Source organism: Vipera berus, assembly GCF_964194415.1.
Source record: "Vipera berus genome assembly, chromosome: 1".
Classification (NCBI taxonomy): domain Eukaryota; kingdom Metazoa; phylum Chordata; class Lepidosauria; order Squamata; family Viperidae; genus Vipera; species Vipera berus.
The window spans coordinates 309,121,129-309,136,268 of NC_138202.1; the positions used below are offsets into that span (position 1 = coordinate 309,121,129).

The window sequence follows — 15,140 nt, forward strand, 5'->3', positions numbered from 1 at the left end:
GAGACACTGTTATTAGACACCATTGTAGTTTAATATAAGGGAGTTTCAATTTGTTTGATATGTTCTCCTTATCAGAATTATCTCTGCTATGAAAACACATCTTGGACCAAAACATATACAGTATTCAGTGGTGGGATTCAACCGATTTGCATCACTTTGACAGAACCGGTAGCTAATTTTTTGTTGTCCAGGCCCAAAATGGACTTCCGGAAGCAGCATCCACACAGAGAACCATTTGTTCACATATCTGAATCTCACCACTGCATATATTATTTTTTGTTTTAAAATGTCTGGCCTCAGGCCCTGATGATCTTACTTAGTTTGGATAACGAAACATCTGCAAAAAACCCAAACAAACAACCAAGCTCAGAGAGCTCCAAGGACCCTTCATTTCAATTAAGCTACAAATATTTTCGTTAATTGGTGTTTGGCTTCTGTTATTTGAAAGAAAAAAAAATGAAATAAGGACCTAATCTTAAATGTGTTCCCAATCTGAATTTGGTCCATGTATTAAATTTTCATCAAAATCCCTTTGCTAGACTATCTTGAAGGTTCTCATTACTATTAATAGCAGTGTGAGACAGAAATAGCTAGATGGCAATTTTAGCCCAAAATAGCTCCCTCTGTATTGCTGCTCCCCACTTCCAAATAAAATATGCACCAAAATCGTGCTTCCTCCTATATTTTGTAAAGCTTATTTTCATTTAATTGACATGCTTGATACATACTAAAGTAGAATAAATTAAAATGACTAACCAACCTTTTTTATACAAGGAACATCTAAAAATTTATGACAGTTGATGTTCATATGGATGCTTATAATCTCAAATTAATTTTTGTCCCCCCCCCAAATTTCTTCTCTTCATAAATATTTACATCTCAATTGTTTAGATGTGTGCCAGTATATGGTGGCTTTAGATTGGTGTCATTCAGACACACATGTACAGCCATTGAGAATAAGCCTATCAAACAAGCTTGGATTTATTCTTGGAATAAACATGCACAGTATTGTATATTAAAGGTAAGATATCTATAAAGTTTTGAGCTCAGAATTTAGAATATTAGAATTAAATATAAGTCTTATTGATGTCCATAGGGTGGGGTGATTTGTGCCTGCATTTGTATGTTCATGTGTGTGAATGTGTTATATAACTTGCCCAGAATCAGATCTGAACACACTACAAAAACTTTAAAATAAACAGAAATTGCATATGTTCATATTGAAGGATGTAGATTTCTACACAAGAAAAACATTGAAAAGTCTTCCACTTTTAAAACAGTGTAAAATAATTTGAAAAGGAAAAAGGCATTTCTGTAACTTTATTTTAATGAAAAAAGCCAAAAAAGTTATGAGAACAATGAATTATATACAGATACAATGCCTGATCTTATAGATCAGTTGTGAAGCTGATGGGTTGAGAAAGACAATTTTGTAATTAATTAGTTTATTGATTCCAGGTCAGATAAGAAAATTGTTAGCAATTATTTGAATTCATCAAATATCATTACAAATACCCTTCCTTCTGAATATGAATTCTGATTAAATCAATTCAATTTAGACTAGATTTAATCAGGGGTAGGATTAACCCAATTTAGGCTACATCCAGGATATTTTGCTTAAGACTTAAATTCAGCTGAATAAATGGTTAGTGAGATTTACGGGAGATAAAGCCATCAGTCTGGGGAAAAAACTAATTTAAATAAATTAAATATGATTTTTGTAAAAATTATTTGTATTCCATATAGTTAGGATTTCATTTAATATTACTTTGGTAGCATTAAGTTACAATATTCAAGAAAAATATCTGGGTGCTGTATTTACCTTGATGTAAAAATCCATATACCTGACTTGTGTTCCAGTCTTAATAGTTCTGGGGAAAAATAAATCCTCAATCATCTAAAGGTAAATTTGCTTGACTGAATCAGTGTAAAACATGATTTTCTTCACCATACTATAACTTCCAGGGTGCTCAAATCCAACTGTGGGGAGCAGATGTTCAGAAGCAAGTTTTGCCATGTGTATATCTGAATATATATAAATAAGCAGTGCATGTACTGCTTTAAAAGTTTGGTCTAGCTTATAAAGATCACCTGTAAACTTTAATAAATCTCTATATTCCCCAAATCCTAGCTTTTGTTGAGAAGAAAAATAAGACTCAATTGCTTTATGTCTGTTCCAATGCACCAAGAAGCTGGTCACTGATACTACCATTTTCTTAGCGTCTACTATGTTGGAATAGAGACAGTACATTGGTGCTTCCTTTGTTTAATTTGGAATTTAATTGACCCTATTACAGTACCCTTTTAAGTTTATTTATTTATTTATTTGTTTTATATACCGCCCTTCTCCCGGAGGACTCAGGGCGGTGTACAGAGCAATAAAGTAAGAATACAATAAAGCAATAAAGTGAGAAAATTTTAAAACCCAAATCCATCAGGCCAGGCCGGCTTGTTGGAATAGATAAGTTTTTAGATCACGCCGGAAGGAGCGAAGGTCGGGGGCCATCCGGATTTCAGCTGGTAAGTGGTTCCAAAGGATTGGCGCACCCACCGAGAATGCTCTCCCCCTGGGGGTCACCAGCCGACATTCTCTGACCGGTGGCACCCTGAGGAGGCCCTCTCTGTGGGAGCGCACAGGACGGAGGGATGTTGACGCTGGCAGTAGGTGCTCCCGTAGGTAATCCGGACCCACGCCAAGTTATTAATGAAGGAGCACGGTGACTGATGAGATTAGGACAGTGGGCTGATGGTCAGCAAGCTCAAAACCTGGTTGCTGCCACAGGACACTCTCCAGCTCCTGCCAACTCAGCAGTTTGAAAACAGGCAACTGCAAGTAGATCAATAAGTATCACTTTGGTGGTATCACTTAATGAGGAAATGAAAGGAGCCCCAACTGGGCATCCTCCGGCAACAGTGATGTTAACATTTAATCCCTTCAATCCAGAAGTGCTTTGTTGCTCCCAACACGACAATAGTAGTAGTGTCAAAAATAATTCTGTACTCAATCTGCTGTGCCCCAGGAAAGGAGTGAAGTTCCACACACAACCAGTTTTTGCAGATTTCTCTGGTGATGCACAGGCCCATCAGAACTGCCAAGTTCACTTCTGCCTTTTGATCTGGCAGGTCTTGTCTTTGGACTAACTTCCTGTGAGCAGAACAGGGCAACCAAAGGCAGACTCCAGTCTCATCCCATCACCCTTCTTCAGAAATGTGTGTTTGTGTGTGTGAAGTTTAGACTTTTAAGATGTTTGATACATACATTTTATACAAAACAATATTTAAATCTATCCCTCTGTCTATATACAGACCGAAAGGAAAAAAAAAGAAGCTTGCGTCATAGAGATGAAAAACAACATACAAAACGCATGTATAGCAAATATTATAAAACATGTATTTGTAGTGCAAGTTAAAAGTACAGGGGACTCTACTTATACTGGCCAGCTCGAGGGAAGCACATGATTCTGAGTAATCAACAAGAGCCCCCAAATTCAAATTCTTCAGAGTTGACAGTATTAACAGAATACAAAAATATGGTGAAAATTTACACATTACACATAAAGTACTTAATTTTTTAATAGTTTACAATAGAGATCTACAGATATGTTTCCAATTTAGCTGGCTTCTTACTATCCACCCTTTTTAATATTATAGGTGTGGTTACATATATCAAAAACAATCTCAAAGCATAGCTATACAGCAACATATTAGGGTCTGAAGATGAGACCGGTACACGTTAAATATTTCACTGGCTTACTAAATTGACAGTTTATTCATTTACAGTTGTTGTTTTAATCTTAATAGATTTGTCTTTGAGACGAAAACAGAATGTCCTTTGTTAATAACCTCCTCAGTATTATAACAATGATATGAGAAGCCCTCTTAGGCTTTCCACAAGAAAACAAGGTGTGCGTGGCTTTTCTTTTATAGTAGGCTTTCTTAATGATGTAATAACAGAGTTCTATTTTAATTGGGATAAACTAATTATTGTTTTCAGGATATTTCTGAGTTCATGTTCCCCAGAGATTAAAAACATTTTTAGTCATTTATTTGGTCTGATTATTTGTTTCTTTCTAGTCTGTCCCCATAACCCCTAGGGCAATACATATTCTTGTTTGATCGCATTACACAAAAATAAATAATGCACTGTTAATTCTAAAAACTACAAGGAACAGATAGGGCATCTATGGCATAACAATATAAAAATCAAGTAAGCCACGGGATAGATACAGCAACTCCACTTAATGGGTTTTTCCTGTTTTTTCCTTTCACATAAGAACTCTTAACAAATTCTTCCAGTGTTTATTTTTTAAAAACGTTTTCTTTCTTTTCTTTCTTGTTAGTATTTCTGCTTTCCTAAAAATGCTTCATGTCTATCTCACTAACCAAGTAGATGAAATGTAGGATAAGGCTTCACGGTTTTGCATCAGATGACTGTTTAAAAACAAAACACGAAACAGTGAAACCAACTTTCAATCCATTCAGACTAGTACCGTTTCATTTTCTTTTTTTCTTTTTAAAAACCATGGATGATATATATATTTTTATTTCCTTCTTTTGAATGTTTCTTTTTCGCTTTTCTTTCCAGAGGAAAAAAATATACATATTCCAAAATGCTCCAATACATCCCTTAGCTGCATTTGCAAGACTTTACAATCATATTTGAAAGCTGTTCAATTTTGGGTGTTTTGCCAATGTAATACAAGATAGTGAGGGGTTCCAGATCCTGAGATACACAGCACGGAGATGCAGATGCCTCTGGGTTGATTGAGTTATACAAGCTAAGCACCTAGGAGGAAAAAGAAGGGGGGAAAAGAGATATTTCTTCAAATTCTGCAGTTATTACAGTGGCAAGTAACTTTGGATAACAAGGAGCCTAGGGCTCTGATGGCACCATTGACATGGTGAGAATTTATTATTTAAAGTAATTATACTCAAATTCTTTTCCTCTGTATAAGACTAGACATCTGGAATCAATAAAAACACAGATATGTAAAACGTCCAAACAGTAGAAAATTTTCACAGCAGTAAATTACATTTTTTTCCTGAAACAGCTGTTGATTAAAAAAGAGACACCAGTGAAAATACTAGAATACTTCTAAAATGAAAGGTTTTCTCAAGATTCTAGGCTTCACAAGAGGGGATAGAGTTGAAAATTGCATATCATTCTTTGGCTTTTTTTGAGGAAGTAGTTGATAGAGTTATGTAAGATAACTGTTAAGTAAAAGTAAGGGAGAGAAATAAAATGTCCCATTAAAATTTTGCTTTTCGCCATCAACCCCCCTCCCCCACCCCGGCCCGGCCAATCAGGGCTGGCCTCACCTGACCTATTGGTGATAGTTTTTCAATTCCACATATTTTAACTTGCTTCTAAGAACAAATGAAATCCTGTTGGATGGGGCCTTTTCAGTCCAAAATCCTTTCCAGAATGGCCAATCATGCTTACAGGAAACCCATAAGTAGAACATAGTAATCCAGCCCTTTCCAACTACAGGTAGTGCTCGACTTACAATAGTTCATTTAGTGACCATTCAAAGTTACAACGGCACTGAAAAAAGTGACTTATGACCGTTTTTCATAGTTACGACCTCTGCAACATCCCCATGATCATATGATCAACATTCAGATGCTTAGCAACGGGTTCATACTTATGACCACTGCGGCATCATGGGGTCACATGATCACCTTTCACAACCTTCTGACAAGCAAAGTCCATGGGGAAATCAAATTCACTTCACAGCCAGGATACTAGCTTATCAACTTCAGTGATTCACTTAACGACCGTGGCAAGAAATATTGTAAAATGGGGAAAAACTCACTTAACAACAGAAATTGTTCCATGACCATTGATCTCTAAAAGCATATCTTCTCAAGATAAATGGATTGTTTCCATTTATTTATGGTCAGGGATGAAATGTTTAAAACTTGTTAGAAAACAAGTAAAATAAACTAAAAACAAATGCACCATACAGCCCCTCCCCCCACACCTTTATAAACACTCCAAATTGTAATCCTTTCAGTTATAATCTGAAACACATATTTCTATCATCAGACATCAGAACCATTCCTACTCATTGAAGGTACTCTAACTGCTATGCTTACCACTGATCCATATTTCTTTATGGTTTTTTTGCAGCAGGATGCTGCATGGAGTTGCTTGCCTTTTTTACTGCCAGATAAAGAAAGCTATTCTTTATACTAAAGGAGTGGAACAGGGACCAAGTCTTTGCATACTGAATACTTGAGTTTCTTTACATATACAATCTGGATATGAAGTACAGTTTTTTTACTTTTAAAATGCTCTTTCCCTTTCCCTTAATTTCTGTCAATGTTATATGCCATAACAGATTAATCTGTTTTTTAAAAAAATAAAGTTGGGTAAATGAAGTATTAATCTATCAATTAAATTAATTAAAATCATTTTAAACTGACAAAATAGGTTTTGTTCTGCTTTATAGACCTAATATTACTTAGTTTTCTAAAATACTTACTCTACTGTGCTGAGTGTCTGAGCTCCATAAATAGGGACAAGCTCCTGCACAGAAATTTGCATGATATCCTTTAGGTTCATGTATCCATTTCCATCCAAGATCTTTCTTGAAATCAATATAAAATGGACGTAGACAGCAGTTATCTTGCACGTTCCTGTAAATGGAGTTATAGACAAGTTATTTAATAAGCTTCTGCCAGTCGGAATGCTCCTATGCAGTACATATTCCTTAATGCAATAAATCATTCAGAAATGCAAGTGAGGAGACATTTCTGTTTTTCAAGGAATAATTTCTTTGAACAATGAACTAATCCAGGTCTAGCTGAAAGTGAATGAGTTATAGGAGCAGGGACTTTGAAGTTGTTCCTAAGCATTCAGCACCATATGGCAGATTCAGCAGGTGTACAACTTGTACTAAGATGTACCGGTATCATTTGTTTGATTTCTATAGCTACCCAGTTGAACAAGTTATTCTGGGAAGCATATTTCATAACAACATTAAAACAATACTCTCTATTGATCTGTGTCTTTTATTCATTGAATAAAATTATTGCCATGGATGTTAATATAGCCAAGAAAAGGGGCCCTTAACATACTGTGGGGTAAGATACATTACCAGGTCTTTATGGCCTTACAAAAAGCCAACAGGTTTGAGGTCATCTTAATGTTTGAGGAGAAAATGTTCTCGAGGGCATGGGCTACCACAGAGAAACCACATCTCCTCATCCCAGCCAGTCAACATGTCTTGACTGATAAGACCCAAAATGTGCTTAACTTGCTAGACCAGAGGTCCCCAACCTTTTGGGCACCAGGGACCAGTTCTGTGGAGAAAGTTTTTTCTACAGACCGGGGAGTGTGTGGTTTTGTGTGCCTACATCCCATGGATGGGCCTACATCTCATGGATGGGACTTTGCTTGTTTGTGTGGACCGGTTGCTAGAGCTCCTGTTGCCACCTAATTCTTGTCCTGGGGTTGTGAGTCCAGGAAAATCCCCCTATTACAAGCCAGTTTTGCACAGGAAATGCAGTCCTTTCAAAAATGGAAAAAGCTGGCATCAGAAGGCTTTGAAAAGCCACTGCCTCTGGATGCAACCAAGCCTCAATTCCTCCCCATTCAGACACTAACTGATTCCAAGCACAGGACAGACCTTTAGCCACATTTTCTGATTTCTGGCAGTACATTAGCAGCTGCTCAATTATTACATGATTTTGAACATATGCTCTTGTTCTATACATTTGAGACATTTTACTAGAGCATAAGAATTCAATTTGTTTAATTTTTCAAATTGGAGATAGCCTACCTTTTGAACTAGCAAAAACAGCCAAAATGTGACAGAGATTTTAACAAAGGTGCTAATAAAAGCAAATGTTATTCTTCAGTTAAATTGCAGTTAGTATAAAATGCCAGAAAATGAACAAATGAGATTTAGGGCTGAACATATAATCTGATGTGTATGAAGCCCCTTGCTGAATTCTTGATATGCTTGTTGAAGTTATGAAGCAGCTGCTCAATGGTTTCTTGGCCAAGTATCTTCTTCAAAGCAGCCCCCCCAAGTCCTACAGCAGCTGTAGCCCTTCAAGACTTTGAGGAAGAAATCCAGAGAAATACAAACTTTTATCCAAAGTTATGTGGGTGGGGAGGGGATGGGAAGTGACATATTCCTTTCACTAGAATGCTGTTAAAATTATAAATAAAAAGCAGTTTTTTTTAAAAAATGGGCTGCATTAATATTTTTATGCATGCATAAAAGTCTATAACATCTTATAATGTAATTACCTAAAACAATAAGCTGCATCTAAAGCACGCTTCTTCCGCCGACTGGATTGTTGCGACTCAAGTCTGTAGGAGGGTAACAACATTAGCAGAAGATGTGGGCTCTTCCCACTGTATTTTTTCCTACTCGACTTTAAAGCTTTCTCACCACTGGAATAAGGGTGGTCATCAATACCTTTAAAAAATACATTTTGGTAATAAATATTGTGTTGCTTTTTTTGGAACAAATTATATAAAGTATCTCTTCACAAGAAACTCAAATCATAGAATAATCAGGTGTGCTGGCATCAGCTGGGCTGATTTAAGACATGCTGATACATGAATGTGGGAAGCAGGGACCTACATACATTGAATTAAATACCCTATATTCTTATTATCTTTGCATCATTTCAGATCAGGAACACTTGCTTCATTCATATCAATTATTAGTCATATGATGGGTTATAGGTTTCCTTGTCCCACAATTATTACAATTATCCATATAATATTTATTTAATCCCAAGCAAATATTAATTCATTTCAGTGTAGGGATAATAGACAATAGTGTGTCACTTTAGATCCAGGGGAGATGGAGATATAAAAGAAGCAGCTAGAGCAGACATGTCAAACACAAGGCCTGGGGGCCAGATCCGGCCCGCGAAGTGGTTTCATGCGGCCCGCGAAGCCATCCTGGAAACAGTGAGGGAACGGCCCCCACTGCCTTGGCCCTGGCCCAGAGACCCTCCTCCTGCCAGAGACCCTCAGATCTGTCCCACTCCTGCCCAGGCCCCCATAGGCACCCTTGATGCGAATGATGTAGAGCTGGCTATGCCCACCCAGTAGTGCCATACGCACTTTAGCCATGCCCACCCAGTAGGCCACGCCCACTCAGGCCACACCCACCCAGCCCCCTGAGGGCAACCGCAATGCTGATGCGGCCCTCAATGAAATTGAGTTTGACACCCCTGAGCTAGAGAATCAGTCTCAGGGACGCAGGGACTATATGTGAATCTAGTTACCTGCGTTATGATATAGACTCCATTAGTATGCTTGAATGTACCTTTCACATACATGTAAGGTCACCAGTTAGATAATGGACAGGATTTAAATTAGTCATTTACATTCTGATTCTCTGAGCATGAGTGCTGATATCTATTGGCACTAAAAGAGTTATGGCTGGATGGTCAAAATCGAGAATCCCTAAGCAAGTTGCAAGATGAATACCATCTGACACTCCATATTTTTCTTCATTAGTTGAGTTTAGCAGTACTGGGCATATTATAAGATCTAATGAAACATTTCACATTTATTACAAAATTACTTTATTTTTAAATGTTTAGTTATTACCTGCAAATCTTGCCTCTAATTCTTCACTTTTGTTTGGGATAATATAATTATTTGAAGGCACAAATGTACAGCACGGACAATGTAAACTGATCTTAAGTCCCAAATTCCTGTCTGCAAAATATAAGAGAAAGAAAATTTACCTTACATCAGGTCAGGCAAGACTTCAAACTGTTCAAATTTAATACAGGTTAACTCTAAAATAATTAATTACTATCACCTTTGTGATGGAGCCATTCATGTACAGCCTCAGTTACATCAAAAGATAACCATTCACCCTCAGCTCTTGTTTTCACGACCTTGCTATCAATATAGCGTTGTGTAGGTGATGTGGGATCTTTATTTTTGATCATCTGCAAAACAAGAACATCTATATTCTGTGACATGGAGTTCTCACAATTTAATTTGAAAAAATAGCTAAAGGGGACTCAAAACAGAATACTGAAAATCACTATAAGCCTCAAGAGGTTGTGCCATCTATCTATCTGTCTGTCTGTCTGTCTGTCTGTCTGTCTGTCTGTCTGTCTGTCTGTCTGTCTGTCTGTCTGTCTGTCCGTCCGTCCGTCCGTCCGTCCATCCATCTATCTATCTATCTATCTATCTATCTATCTATTTATATCAATGTCATGAAAGCAAATTTCGACATAATGCTTTGATCAACTGTGACACAACAGAATTACAAGAAAAAAAATCTTGAAATATTTTGTAGAGATATGCAGCTGAACTGCACAAGTGAGATTCTTTTCGTCAAACGGAGATTTTGTACTCAAACTTTTACTGCTTTACCATAACTTGAAATACATTTAAGCAAATTTCCTGATGTCATTCTTTTTTTATTTAATTGACTATGATTCAGTTCCTTTTCTTTATGTTAAAGTAACCCTAACAATGTTTTAAACCAAGGCAAGGTAGATAGAATTGGTTTCAAGACTTTTATACCCAAGTGTACCTTTTGTAACAAATGTAATGTTTTTGTAGTGTTTCTTTATCAGAAAAAAATGGATAAATCTGGTCCTCCGATAATTTTTTTTACATTACTAGAATTTTGCATTTTTGAAACATGGATCACTGTAATACAAGACAATTTCTAGTATTCATGACTGCACTAAGAATACAGCACTTCTTAATGCCTGAAATATGAGATCAAGACCAAAAATGGCTTTCAAGATGATAATATGATACTTAGATTGAAACTTAGATTGAGACTTGGAACATGCCCACCCCATCTGATCTAGTGGGATGTGGATATATTCTAGGGAAAGGTGGTGCCACAAATGGTCAGAATCCTTGCCATGTGGAACTTTAAATGTGATAATCAGCACTTTGAATTGCATCTGAAAGAAAACTGAAGCCAATGCGCTCACTCAATAAAAATGTAACATGGGCAAACCTAGTGGCAGCTGTTGTATTCTGGACCAGTTGTAACTTTCAAATGGTCTTTAAGGGCAGCCCCATGTAAAGCATATTGCAATAATCCAGGTTGGAGGTAACTAAAGCATGAGTGACCTCCCCCTCCCTTAGATATGGCTGCCACTTGCTCATCAAACAGGAGCCGTGCATCCAGAAGGACTCTTAAATTGTGCCCCCACTCTTGTTTGGCGAAGTGCAATCCCATCCAGAGTAAAAAAAAAAAAGATAAATTACCAAGTCCCACAGGGCTAAAACCCCAAAGCCACTCCATCTTGCCAGGATACAGCCAAAATTGGTTCGATCCCATCCAGACCCTTACAGCTTCCAGGAACTTCAATAACTCCACAATAGTATCACTTGCTTGGCCCAGGGTAGATAATTGCATATCACCAACATACTGATGAAACTGTACCCCATGTTGCTGGATAACCTCCCACAGCAATCATATAGGTTAAAGTGTAGAGGTGAAAGACTCAAGCCCCGAGGCAACCCACCCTGCAGAGCCTAAGGCTTGAACTTTCTTCCCCCATCAACACTGACTGGAACCGGCCATGGAGAAAGGAGAACCACTGTAAAATATTGTCTCCTACTCCCAACCCCTGGAGCCAGTCCAGAAGCATACCTTAGTATCAATGTATCAAAACTCACTGAGAGACCAAAAGCTCCTGAGAGAGCCAGGACAGCTGCATCATCCCCATCCCACTCCAAAGGTCAGGAGCAAGCATTTTTTACCAATGCCATCCCTGATCTAAACATTGGCCTGAAAAGAATCCAGGTAATAAGATTCAGCCATTTCATTATTCAAGATATAGTTCGATCATACTCAAAAGGTTATTTCACCATCTCATATCACAAGGTTTTTTATTTACTTCCAACTCTCTCTCTCTCTCTTGAAAGCAATTATGAAAAGCAAGCAGATATATATATATATGTGTATATGTATATGTATATGTAAGTGAAGAGGAACTGAAGAGTCTCTTGTTGCGAGTGAAGAAGGAGAGTGCAAAAGTTGGGTTGAAACTAAACATTAAGAAAACTAAGATCATGGCATCCGGCCCTCTTAATTCCTGGCAAATAGATGGGGAAGAAATGGAGGTAGTGACAGATTTTATTTTCCTGGGCTCCAAGATCACTGCAGATGGGGACTGTAGTCAAGAAATTAAAAGACGCTTGCTCCTAGGGAGGAAAGCCATGGCAAATCTAGACAGCACACTAAAAAGCAGAGACATCACCCTGTCAACAAAAGTGCGTATAGTCAAGGCTATGGTCTTCCCAGTTGCAATGTATGGCAGTGAAAGTTGGACCATAAGAAAGGCTGAGCGCAAAAGAATTGAGGCCTTTGAACTCTGGTGCTGGAGAAGACTCCTGCGAGTCCCTTGGACTGCAAGGCGATCAAACCGGTCAGTCCTAGAGGAGATCAACCCTGACTGCTCTTTAGAAGGCCAGATCCTGAAGCTAAAACTCAAATACTTTGGCCACCTAATGAGGAGGAAGGACTCACTGGAGAAGAGCCTAATGCTGGGAAAGATTGAGGGCAATAGAAGAAGGGGACGACAGAGAATGAGGTGGCTGGATGGAGTCACTGAAGCAGTAGGCGTGAGCTTAACTGGACTCCAGAAGATGGTAGAGGACAGGAAGGCCTGGAGGAACATTGTCCATAGGGTCGCGATGGGTCGGACACGACTTCGCAACTAACAACAACAACAAATATATATATATATACATACACACACACATATATATATACACACAGAAACCCAAGACAGAGAACAAGAAAATGGCAAAGCCCTCCTCCCATACTTAAAAGGGACCACAGACAGAATCAGCAAGATCCTCCAAAAACACAACAACAAAACAGCATTCTACACAGACAGAAAAATATCCACCATCCTAAGAAACCCCAAAGACATAATTGGGTTAGAAAACCAAGGAGTATACGAAATCCCATGCACCACCTGCCCCACCACATACATCGGACAGACCAACAGAAGAATAAGTGCACGCATTGAAGAGCACAAAAACTCACTCAGAAAGGGAGAACAAACTTCATCCCTGGTCCAACACTTTGAAGCCACGGGACATGAAATTGATTTAAAAAAAAACCAAAACTATCGCCAAAATTGAACATTTTAACAACAGAATAATCAGAGAAGCCATTGAGATAGAAAAACGCCCCCACAGCATGAACAAACGAGATGATACCTCTCGCCTACCAGCCATTTGGAAACCCGCCTTGATTGACAGACGAGTCCCAACCACCAAGAATGATACCAGACCCAAACTCATGACAACATCACATGACATCACCACCACACAACCATTCAAAAAGCAAATCCGAACCCACAATGATAACGACGCACAACCACAAAACAGAAACCTAACCACAGCTGGAACATCAGCCACTTTAAACCCCTCCAAACCACACAATAAGCAAACTGACACCCACTATAAAAACATGGCACCACCACAAACACGAAGCCGAACAAAAGCAGCACAACTCACCAGCTCAGGTCTAAGGCTGGCAGCTGAGACCAGCCCATCCACTCAAAACACACCCCACCCAATCAGAACACACCCACCATTCAAAACACACTCCCACCCAATCAGAACACACCTAATCCCCCACCCAATCAGAGCACACCTCCACCCACAGAACACACCCCCTCTGGCAGTTTAAAAAAGAGGAACAAACAGCCACTACCACATGCTTCTCCCAGAAAAAGGAAGCTGAAGCCACCAGCCTGAGGATGACGGATGGGATTCCGTCGAAACGTTGCTCCTACACCTTCAATTCTACGCGGGGAAAAACCCGAATGACCAAAGATCCACATACAAACACCCGCGAAAACCTCAGAAAACACATACACACACACACACACATATATGTGTGTGTGTGTGTGTGTGTGTGTGTGTGTGTAAATTTTAAATTGCTAACAAAGAATTAAGGGAGACTGATATGCATTTAAAACTTATTAGTTTTCATCAGTCAGCCATACCCTTCCGAGATTCGAACCTGGGCTGATTACACATTAGGCAGTTGTTTTCACCTCTAAGCCACAGGATCTCTCTCGCTTTGTTAGCAGAGAAGCAAGGGGAGATATATGACAAATGCTTGTTAACTATTAGATTACCTTGCTAGGCCCCAAACATGGGACAAATCTTTATCTCCTGTGTCAGCCTTTATCTTTATCTCCTGTGTCGAATCATTATCTTTATCTCCTTTATCTTTATCTCCTGTGTCGAATCTCGGAAGGGTATGGCTGACTGATGAAAACTAATAAGTTTGAAATGCATATCAGTCTCCCTTAATTCTTTGTTAGCAATTTAAAATTTACACAAATATGAGCTGTCACCAGTGTGAGTACTGCCTGTCGATGGCCTTCAGGATAGGCTGACACAGGAGATAAAGATTTGTCCCATGTTTGGGGCCTAGCAAGGTAATCTAATAGTTAACAAGCATTTGTCATATATCTCCCCTTGCTTCTCTGCTAACAAAGCGAGAGAGATCCTGTGGCTTAGAGGTGAAAACAACTTCCTAATGTGTAATCAGCCCAGGTTCGAATCTCGGAAGGGTATGGCTGACTGATGAAAACTAATAAGTTTGAAATGCATATCAGTCTCCCTTAATTCTTTGTTAGCAATTTAAAATTTACACAAATATGAGCTGTCACCGGTGTGACTACTGCCTGTCGATGGCCTTCAGGATAGGCTGACACAGGAGATAAAGATTTGTCCCATGTTTGGGGCCTAGCAAGGTAATCTAATAGTTAACATATATGTATGTATGTATGTATGTATGTATGTATGTTAAATGTTTGTTAAGCATTCAGAATACACTTGCTTGGCGTATTCGGGTCTTTTCCCATGTAGAATCTTACACGGGAAAAGACCCGAATACGAAATGGGAGGAGACACCATCCTCTGGGAAGATAAAATGAAAAAGAGGGCCATACAGGGTTTCTTTAACTTCACAGAGGAAAGAAGACTTGTCAGTTTAATAAACATACTAAATATTACACAGTATAACATAGTAAATATAATAAACAGACCATTTTGCCTCTTACTATGCCCAAATATTAAGCAGTGGCCTTAGCACAAATGCCTGCTTCTCTCTCACTTGCTTGAAAGTGATTAATGTTGTTGACTG

At 38.6% G+C, this 15,140-nt stretch overlaps 1 protein-coding gene across 1 annotated transcript in view; it reads right to left on the reverse strand.

The window, feature by feature from the left end:
• Positions 1-2,701: 2,701 nt before the first annotated feature.
• Positions 2,702-15,140, reverse strand: part of TGFB2 (transforming growth factor beta 2) — a 90,500-nt gene continuing 78,061 nt past the window's right edge. Inside the window, exons 3-7 of the mRNA XM_081314756.1 lie at positions 9,804-9,936; positions 9,587-9,697; positions 8,264-8,435; positions 6,489-6,642; positions 2,702-4,786 (exon numbers count right to left, since the gene is read on the reverse strand). Of these exons, the coding sequence (XP_081170882.1) occupies positions 4,628-4,786; positions 6,489-6,642; positions 8,264-8,435; positions 9,587-9,697; positions 9,804-9,936 (729 nt within the window). The 3' untranslated portion in view covers positions 2,702-4,627. The remainder of the gene's footprint in view (positions 4,787-6,488; positions 6,643-8,263; positions 8,436-9,586; positions 9,698-9,803; positions 9,937-15,140) is intronic.